Genomic DNA, 10,729 nt, shown 5'->3' with positions numbered 1-10,729 from the left:
AATTTCTAATAATGAATAGATGTTAGAATGATTCTGTGTGGGATGGTGAAGAATAATGGTGTAAGTAGTCCGCCGGTTGGATGTAATTTTATATTGTGTTTGTCAAGAAGTGTGGTAGAGTTTTCTCAAGCTGAAGAATGTAAGGCAAGTATTTGTGGCAAGTTTGTTTTTTTTTTCTACAAATAAACCCAGTTCAATGTACCCAGAGGAGTGTATCAGCAACCAGTTGCTCACTAAGAGAAACGAGGAAAATATAGAAAGACATGACGTTTAAAATGTAATAATATTTTTAGGATTAATACACCCAAAAAGATTCATGAATAACTGCTAACAACCGTAATCATCTGTTTCAACAGGAAAAACTTTTGATGCGCAAAATTAGTCCTATCCATTGAGAGCAACAAAAGATAATAGAAGAAAGAAAAGAAAAAGATTAATCAACACACTCTTGCTATTATTTAATAGATAATTGGTATCTAAGCAATTTCTACACTTAATTATTTTTTGTGAGTAAATTCTCTGAAGCTTCCATTGTGGTTGTCGTTCCAAATCATACAATAATGCTATTAAAAATTATAAAACAAGGCAGAGATTTACCTAGTGCACTTCTCGCTTAATTTTCTTCAATGGAAATCTAACTGACTTATCATCTCTGCGTCGCTTTTTCGTGGGCACTAAACATTTCATTGAATTTCCAACGACTATTCTCTCCATGATTCTAAACTGCTTTTCAGAACACGGCCTCAGCAATGCGAATTGAATTCCCATAGCTTTTCCCTGTAATAACTCATCCAATAGCTTAGGATTCTCGTAAAGCCTGTTCTTGATGTATTTGAGTAGAAGGTCAATCTGAGAGTTTCTCAGCTTCATGATGGCCGCGACTGCAATCTTATCGAAGTCGTCCGAGTCTCTCTGTTCCACTTCTAACTTCAACTCGCTCTCATCAGTGGGGTATATTATTTGTTGGATCTGAAACCTATTAGGACCCGCTCCGACCATTAAAGCGCATTTAAAGTTAGCCTGTTTGCCCACAACGTTATTAAGCCAATCTGAATTCCGATCGAGCGCCGCCAGAAGGAAACTCATAAAGTCCCCGATTTCTTTTTGTTTTTTGTAGGAAACGATAGCCGCCAGCGCGATCTCTGGGAAAGATTCCGTGCTCCTTGGAGCGCTCGCGTCCGGAGGCAACTTAAGACACGGCTTCTTAAACATTCTGCTGGATTCACGTTTTAAAATGTTTACAACATTTCTAATTACGCTTGACGCTCGTTTAGACTGTAAACGAAGAATTTTGCTTTTGTATAGTACAGAAAACACAAATTTGGTTGACTTTGATGTGCGTTGATGTGTGTCAGAATATATTTTTAAGACAATTTGAAAGGATGAGTTTGAGCGAGTTTATATATAACTAGCTCGGGTCTAATTATAAATAATTGCGGGGTCAGTTTGTCGAGGTTTATTCAGCTGGGCGGCAATTAATTAAAGTTTGGCTTCTGGCTACAAATTATGAGATATATGATGGTTATACAGTGAACTTGCCTATGCTAAATATAAATATATTATTGAGATGCGCGATTAACGCAAGTGAAACCTATACTAATAAATGGATAACCGGTTTTTATTTTTGGTTTTAAGTCATGTGAAAACTACTGTACCGATCAGAATAAACTTACTAAGATACAGCGTGTTTTGAAAAAGGTTTAATGGTATATGATATGTTGGTGATAACTTATACAGAACCTATATTGTTTGACTTAGAAATATCTATATATTCTCAATACAAATAATTAGTCAAGCAACTTAAATGAGCGGGCGCGGGAACATTGTATGGCAAAACAAAGTTTGCCGGGCCAGCTACTGTGAAATAAACGATTATACCATTTCTTACTTTAAAACTTCTGCAACAGTCACTACACATATCTATATTGATTAATTGGCATGTATTGTAGATTCTTAGTAGAAATTTATTAAAAAACTAGCTGACCCAGCAAACGTTGTATTGGCGATATTAAAATCGCGATACAAAAGTAACTGTTGATCGTAGATGGGTGAAAATTTGAAGTTGTATGTATTTTTAATGCTGACTCATAATCAAACAAATTTAAAAAAAAAATTGGCGTGGACCACTATTAACATTTATGGGGATGAAAAATGGATGTTGTCCTATTCTCAGACCTACCCAATATGCACTCAAAATTTCATGAGAATCGGTAAAGCCGTTTCGAAGGAGTTTAACTACAAACACCGCGACATGAGAATTTTATATATTAGATTATTTTTGATATGAAAGCTGAAATTTCAAGCTGAAAATAATAAAATATTAGTTTTGGCATCATAGGCACATAATATCTTATATATAAAATTCTCGTGTCACAATGTTCGTTCCCGTACTCCTCCGAAACGGCTTGACCGATTCTCATGAAATTTTTTGAGCATATTGAGTAGGTCTGAGAATCGGCCAACATCTATTTTTCATACCCCTAAATGTTAAGGGTGGTCCACACGAATTTTTTTTTTTTATTTTTTTGACATTTTTTTTTAAATTTGTTTGATTATGAGTCAACATTAAAAAATACATACAACATCAACCACTAACCCATCTACGATCAAACGTTACTTTTGTATCGCGATTTTAATATCGGCAATACAACGTTTGCTGGGTCAGCTAGTTTTATATATTATTTTATAAAAGACCGAACATCAATATCTTATGTATATATCTTCAGACGTCACTGTTCAGTTTAAAAAGTGCCATCATCATCATATTGTTGGCGTCTCTATACCTAATATAATTAAATAGACTAAAAACTGCACATTCAATAATTTATAAAACAATGCTTGCTGTGTGTTCTAAACAATACCAAATCCAAAAATGTATATCCGGCAAATAGCAAAAAACTACTGAAAATATTGAATTCAAATTTTGTATGAATGTTAAAGGAGAGGTTGGAACAACGCTATACGCTACAAATAACACAACCCGTTTGTAAATACATGGGGTTCGTACATTTCACAACATTAAATATATATATACAGCAATAAAACAGGAGACTATAAATAAACTGCACCTTATAGCTAATTCAGCCAAGAAGCAGGTGACAAGTGCAGGTGTTAAGAAATGAAGTCAAACCAAAGGTTCACGCCGCATGAAGACACGCTCAACAAACAAGTACATGCTCTTATCATTTGTCATCTAGTAGCTTGGCTTTAACCGTAATTATCTGCTGCCTTACTGCACTGGCAGTAGAACTACCTGTTTGTAAAGTGTAGGTCAGGGTAACTACACTTTCTTATTCTGTGGTCGGTGCCGAAACTGCCACTACACCTATTTCTGGCGCGAAAAAGCGATGCACTATTTTATTATGAAAGACGAGGATGATGGTTTGTGATCACCGCGGCTTGAGCATACTCTCACGTAACACCAGAGGAATCACAGGATCGTTGCCGAGCACGTAGAAAACATGCCGTCAGATCTGTGGTCCTCCATATTTAAAAAATGGTTCGATCGCATGAAAAAATGTTTAAAATGTAAAGGAGAGTATTTTGAAAAGCAATAAACATAATATTTGGTTATAACGTGTTTTTTTAACTTACGCAAATCTTTTAGTGTGACCTATGTACTGAGTAGCATCGGGAACGCCATTGTGCGTCATCCATTTATAGGAACCTATGGCAATAAATAAAGAACGGAAAAAACGCGGAAAATAATTTGGTTAAAACTTAGTATCTCTTAGCACGAATTTCGATGTAAAAAATATTGTAGTTGATAGAGCTTTAGTCCACAATTACAATGATACCACTCTTATTACAAGGTAATGCACCGTTTTCAAGAAAATAACGAAAAAAATTCTAACCTAAAACAGATAAATCACGTAAATAACACTACTGACATCGCGGCAGGAGGCTAGAAACTGTCATGAAATAATTTTGGTTTCTTCGTAAAATATTTGGACAGGCAAAGGGTTTAAGCCCATATAGCCATAAATTGTATGAAAAACAGTGAAATGAAATGTAAAAAATAGTCTATGACAGATTAGACGGCTTCATCAATAATTATTTTTAGATAAAAGGAAAACATTTATAAAAGGGTTTAGTGTTCATGTTCATCAATCCCCAAATATCTATCGCCGCTGCCGCGGCACGCTACGCTCGGCTCGTGAGTTGTTTTAACTGTTCTAACATAACCTAACCAATTTTAATGAATTGTAGTTGATAGAGCTTTGGTCCACGATTATAGTGCTACCACTCTTATTTCAACGTAATACACAGTTTTCAAGAAAAACCAAAATAAATGTGTACCCTCCCCCCTCCCTAATTTGTTAATGGGGGGAAACGCCTACTATTTGGTTCTGGCACTCGCCGGCCGCTGCCGCGGCACGCTACGCTCGGCTCGTGCGTTGTTTTAACTGTTCTAACATAACCTAACCTAACCAATTTTAATGAATTGTAGTTCTTTTTATATAAAAATAATTATTGATGAAGCCTATCTGTCACAGACTATTTGTTACATTTCATTTCACTGTTTTTCATACAATTTAAGCCGTTTTATCTGTCACAGACTTTTTTTACATTTCATTTCACTGTTTCTCATACAATTTATGGCTGTATGAGCTTGAACCCTTTGCCTGTACTTATATTTTACTAAGAAACCAAATTCACTTTATGACAGTTTTTAGCCTCCCGCCGCGATGGCAGCGCTCATGTAGTGTTTATTTACGTGATTTACCTGTTTTTGGTAAGATTTTTTTTTGTGATTTTCTTGAAAACGTTGCTTTACCTTGTAATAAGAGTGGTATCATAATCGTGGACTAAAACTCTATCAACTACAATATTTTTTACATCCAAATTCGTGCTAAGGGATATTAAGTCCAACGCAATATTTTATTTATAAATTACTATATTTATTAATAAATTATTTTTCTTTTGAACGGAAAATGTTGATGTAGGTACTTAATATAATATATAAACAGGTTCACGAAAGACACCTTAAACTTCGATTGTACATCGCTAGCGCTTGTGCATCGCTAAATATATGTTTTGTATATAAAAATAACAGGCAGGTTGTATTCTACACACTACACAGCCTGGCCGAAACGTAACGGAAATGTCTTCTCAACTTCTCAAGACAACAGCGGCATATGTGCGATCCAATTAGTTATTGTTTTATTATTATCCACGTAGATCCATAACTCTTAAAGTTCTCATTTCAAATAAAGAATTCATATTATAATGATTATATAAATATTATGAGTCCTTTAAATAATCCTGCTAGCGTTTGTAATGAAAAGGTATCAATGTTTCCCCATTGAATGTGATAAAAGTAAATAATGTTAAAATCCTAAAAAGTTTCTTATAAAACTATTATACCTAACAATTTTTTTTCTGTACCTCCTATTTTCCATGCATAGGCATGATCCGTGACATATTCAAATATACAGGTAGGTAGGTAAAAACAATAAATTCTTAAGACAAATACCAGATAATATAATATATTATAATAACCTGGTAATTTTCCAAATATAATAAAATAGACATATTTTTGGATCCATGTCCAAAATAGAATAGAAAATATTTCCCGCGTTGTTAGTTATTTAATCTAACTTTTCCAAATAAAACAACATTGAAAAAAAAATCTACTTCAACAAGTCACAGCTCTAATCTTAAAAACCAGACACGATTTTTCCATTATAAACAAAAACGAGGCTTTAAAATAAATGAATGGGTACCGCTAATCGAGGTCATATTGTACCCAGCGGAGTATATCTATGCAAATATACAATTTTACACACAAACATGTGCTTAAAGACCTTATTAAGGGGAGAGTAAGAACAAGTAGTCAAGTAATAAAATATAAAACTTACCGAAAATCAACATTCTAACTTATCCCGTTACAATTCGCTCCAACAAACATCATCACGTTGTACGCACACACACGTCCGTAGCAAACGTCATAACCTTAGTTTACATCGTCAATTAACACAGTTAAACACAATGTTTCCGTAATATTACTAACACATATGAGGCATAATAACTTAATTTAGCACATATTAGAAGCACAGGTTTTTAACTGTCCGTGAACCATTTAAAATCCGTAAATATTTGGCAAACACGACGAATACACCACTCCTTTTCTCTCACAGTTTTCAATGATAGCGAACAGCTGCGTTATTGTATCAAAACAATGCAGCTTGCGACATCTCTTAGCCTGTAGAGGAATCATTTCACTACAGAACACCTCATTGAAGAAATGTTTTGTTATATCTACAGATGGCGCTTAATAAGAGAAAAATCTCATTTAATAATATTTTTAATTAACTAATACCTTGCTAGAAGTTAATTAATTATAAGAGGTACATATAAATATTATCCACAGAAGTAAATAACACGACAAAAATGTAGTTACTGCAGATATCATTATAACTTTGCATTTAGTTCTAATCTCACAAGAAACTTAGAAAGCTGTAAACAGTAAAAGTTTAAGGTAAAAATCATGATATTTCAATATAAAGTAATTTTCTTATTTATTTCCTCAAAATAAAATGAAAAAACCATATAAGAATTTAAACAAAACAAAAAAATTATACTCCACCGTGACAGTGTATGACACTGCCGTGACCAGGATTCGAACCTGGGTTACTACGGCCACAACGTAGGGTCCTAACCACTAGACGATCACGGCTAATGGAGTACACTAGCATAGTTTGAAATTATTGGTCAATTTGTAGGATTTTACTTTTTATAAGAGTTTTATTAGCAAATTTTTATCAAAGGTTTTTATAAATCCCGCTATTCAAGCTACAATCAATCAGCAGCATCGGTAACATACTTACAAAAGTGACAATTGTTTTTATTTAATAAGTAAGTATGTACGTGCTTTATGATTCGATTGTTGTTTCTTATTATATTTATTATGCTCCTTGCATTCGATTAAGCCGATGATCTCTTTGGTACCATCTATCAGTGGGATAGGTTGTTCCTCTCCCTATATTATTAAAAAGGTAAGCGATGACTGGTCCAAACGTCCTACTGCTGTAGGTACAGGCGCTGCTAGGTCATCGCGAACTCTACTTGTGTTAGTAATTAAAATTTATATTAGTATGTACCAATTTATTGTTGTTCACATAAAACCTTCTATGAGCTTGGTGTATAGCTGGTGCTGATGGTATGATGAAATCCATTGGAAAAGGAAGAAAATATAACAAAAATAATATGAAAAATAAATTAAGGGTGATCTAAGGTCGGGAAGTGGAAGGAAGGGAACAACAAGTCCTTTGAAAAAAAATTAAATAGCTAGTAAAGTTGTAGGAAACAAAACGATCTACAATTTTGCTGTTGCACTCTTTTCACATAACTTCGAAATTTACGTGAAAAATTCAGGTAAACTAGTTCTTGGTTTTTTATTTTTATCTTTTACAAACAAAATTGGAAAACGGTTGATCCTAAAGGCCATCCCTGCAACTTCCCACTAATTCCATATCTAAACGCTTCAAATTGTATTTATGACGATTTCGACCTCAAAAATATGATTAGAGTTATTTTGAGCTCTTCGAGCTCAAAAGTCTGATATAAGTTAAATAAAACCCTATTTTATAAATTTTTAAACTGCAATTACTTTTGAATGAATAAACCGATTTTCACGCAGTTTTCATTCGATCAGTTAAGCCGTTTAATTGGGAATCCAGAGTAATGCCTAAAAATATAGCAGATTATTAGCGCTAAACCAGTACACGATGTCAGATAGAATATCGTTTACTTTGTCATACATAACTTGGTTTCTTTTCAGTTTGAATACCTATCAGTGAAGTTTCATCCGCAAACAATACGACCTCATGTTGTTTTTTCTATAAGATTAGGAAGATCATATTTTATATAGCTAAGGAAGAGGATCGGTCCAAGAATAGACCCTTGTGCTATCCCCATACTGAGAGGAGTCCCAAGAGATCTCCTGCCATTAATTCCCAGTTACTAACATTCCGAGTCATCTTTATTTTATTTGGTGCATTTTTAATTATTTGTTTGATATGCATAGACTTTGCAGTAGAACAAACATTTTTAAATAATTTAGAGTATTTTTTAACATACTCGAGAAACGATGCATCATGAGTATATAATGATCTCTCACTCCTCCTATGAATGGCAGCTGTTGCCCAATCATTAAATGACAAGAGACCACCAGATTTGACTGTCTTAGAAGTAAACTAGCAAACTCTGTTTTAATGTTTTGTAATAACATATCATACATTTCATTGGGATTAATATTATATTTGAATAATTCCATAAAACCATCCATTTGAAGAAATTTGAGAGTTTAACTGACACATTACGCAATCAAGTCTATAGGACGAACATACGGTGGAACTCAAGCAGTGGTTATTAAACTGGAGGAGGCAATAGCTATAAAAGCCATAGATCACAAGAGATCACTTATCCAGTAAATGTGTAAGTACAATAGAACGAACCGAACTGTGCCTGAAATGTGGGGAAAAAGGCCAAAAATCATAGATTGCAAGAAAAATGTCTTTTGTGCATTATGCACCGAAAACAGGAATAAAAAAGACTGCGCCCATGTTGCGGGTGGTGGCAAATGCCCAGTTTTTGAGCTGCCCTCCAGATGGTTCAAAAGATACAAAAATAGTAAAGTTCCTTCAACTCAATGTTAACCATTGCGAAGTTGCACATGATTTTCTTACCCAGACTGCACATGAACTACAAATAGACTAGGTTCTAATTTCGGAACCATATAAGAATATATGTAACAGCTCATGGGTTACCGACACTTGCGGCAATGCCGCCGCATGTTCTGGCAAGTCCCAGGCTTACCAAGAAGTGAGCGTAAACACGGGATCTGTAAGAGCAAAGCTAGGCGGCAAACACTTTTACAGTTGTTAATTGTTATGCACAACCCAGTCTCACATTGGAGGAATATACGGACTTCTTGGAAGGACTCGCAGAAGAAGTCATAGACCACGCTCCTGTAGCCATTGCAGCAGGTTTTAATACGTGGGAAACTAACTGGGGCAGTAGGAAAACAAATGCCAGGGTATTGCTCGTCCTGAAAGTTATGGCGTCACTGGATGTCGTGTTAATTAATGCTGGAAACGAAGCCATATACAAAAAAGGGGATGATAGCTCTATTGTAGATCTTATGTTTGTAAGCACCCACCTGACAAAAGGCAACTATTCCTGGAAGGTAACTGAGGTCGACACAGCCAGTGATCACCAAGCCATTTCGCGGACGTTGTGGCTGGTAATAGTTGCTAAATACATCGAGGAGATCAACTGTCGAAAGCCCAGTGGTTTTTACGAAGTCATTGGAAATTGGATGCATCAGGTCGAGCTAGACCTTGCAGAACACAAAATGAAAGCCGTCCTCATCACAAGCAGGAAACAGACCGAAACAACTTAGAGTCGGAGGGCCAAAACTGAAAAGGCGACTGTTGCTGACCTCCATAGCTACATCAGTGTATGGCGCTCCTATCTGGTCAAATGCAATCACGAATAAGGAATCTCGGCGTAAAGCTGCTTCTGTGTATACACTAAGCGCATTGCGGGTAGCAAGTGCGTTCCTAACTGTCTCCAAGGACCCAGTGTGTATCATTGCTGGTATGTTACCACTACAAATACTCGCCTAAGAACGAAGGTCTCTTTACTAGCTCAGAAGAGATAGCTCTCACCAGACCCCAACCGAACCAACACTGGGATGCCTCAAGCAAAGGGAGATGGACTCACCGAAGTGCTAAATAGAAGAGCGTACTGTTATGGGTCTCTTTTGAGTTCGCTTTTTAAAAAAACCTTTATTTAGCACAGAGAAATATAATATATTATAAGGAATATGAAGACTTGATTATACAATAATAGTTTTAGACACCCTTGGGCAGAACCGTAACTTATGAGAAGCGAGCACGAACTAACTGCCCGCGCGCAGCTAGGGCTTATATAACTGATTCAATAATGCTGGTTGAGATGGAATAGCAATTAAGTCAGCATTAATACCTACATAACTGGGGTATAACACCTCCCCCCTTAGAAGGAACTTCGGGGAGAATCCGAAGTTACATCATCTTAAATTTTCGTTCTAATAGAAGGTGATGGAATTTCGTGAAGTCCGGAATTATTACTTTCTATATCTTCTGATTTTGTTTTAAATATTACTTTTGGTATCGTTACTTTAGGTCTGCTGCCAGGTCTTACACAGTTATAAAATTTATACGAAACATAAAATAATATTATTACACAAATGAATATAGTTAGAACAGAATAATGTATCCCGTATTTAATAATGTGTGGATTTTCTATAATTTTGTCTATGTTCTGCAGTTGGTTTAAGAAAATGTGTTTATTTAATTAAAAATCATTAAATCTATGTTCTGTAGTTCAATAGGGGATACATTATAACTGAGTTGATTAATTTTAGTTATGTTACAACAGTTATCACTTAACAAATTAAAACTTGGATAACCAATGGGTACAGAGACATTTAACGAGTTATACTTAGGAATTAAAGTGGTACTTTTACAATATCCAATACAATTACTGGGTAGCGTGAGTATGCCGGTGTAATTAAACCGGTACCTAAAATGTCAAATTCGAAAATTTTTGAGTTTCGACAATCTATGGAAACGTTGTTCAATGCTGATTGTATGAATAACCATTTGTTGTTCTCTATGGATTTCCAAATATCTAAATGACCGTAAATAAATTGGTATTCACAATTTTTGGGTGTTTCACT

The 10,729-nt window shown here is 35.0% G+C and overlaps 1 protein-coding gene and 1 non-coding gene across 2 annotated transcripts; both read right to left on the bottom strand.

Moving 5' to 3' along the window:
• Window positions 1–433: 433 nt before the first annotated feature.
• On the bottom strand, window positions 434–1,356 carry LOC126974295 (uncharacterized). Its single transcript, XM_050821764.1, has one exon. It carries the CDS (start codon window positions 1,210–1,212, stop codon window positions 598–600), a length of 615 nt encoding a protein of 204 aa, XP_050677721.1. The 5' UTR covers window positions 1,213–1,356; the 3' UTR covers window positions 434–597.
• Window positions 1,357–6,607: 5,251 nt separating this feature from the next.
• On the bottom strand, window positions 6,608–6,679 carry Trnah-gug (transfer RNA histidin (anticodon GUG)). The gene has a single exon. It is a non-coding gene; the product is annotated as a tRNA-His (tRNA).
• Between the last annotated feature and the right edge of the window lie 4,050 nt (window positions 6,680–10,729).

This window comes from Leptidea sinapis, chromosome 32 (genome assembly GCF_905404315.1).
Source record: "Leptidea sinapis chromosome 32, ilLepSina1.1, whole genome shotgun sequence".
NCBI lineage: Eukaryota > Metazoa > Arthropoda > Insecta > Lepidoptera > Pieridae > Leptidea > Leptidea sinapis.
This window is presented reverse-complemented; position numbering and strand designations above follow the sequence as displayed.

Bases quoted from the DNA above. Each gene is read 5' to 3' on its own strand.
- LOC126974295 (XM_050821764.1), bottom strand. From the start codon at position 1,212: ATGTTTAAGAAGCCGTGTCTTAAGTTGCCTCCGGACGCGAGCGCTCCA.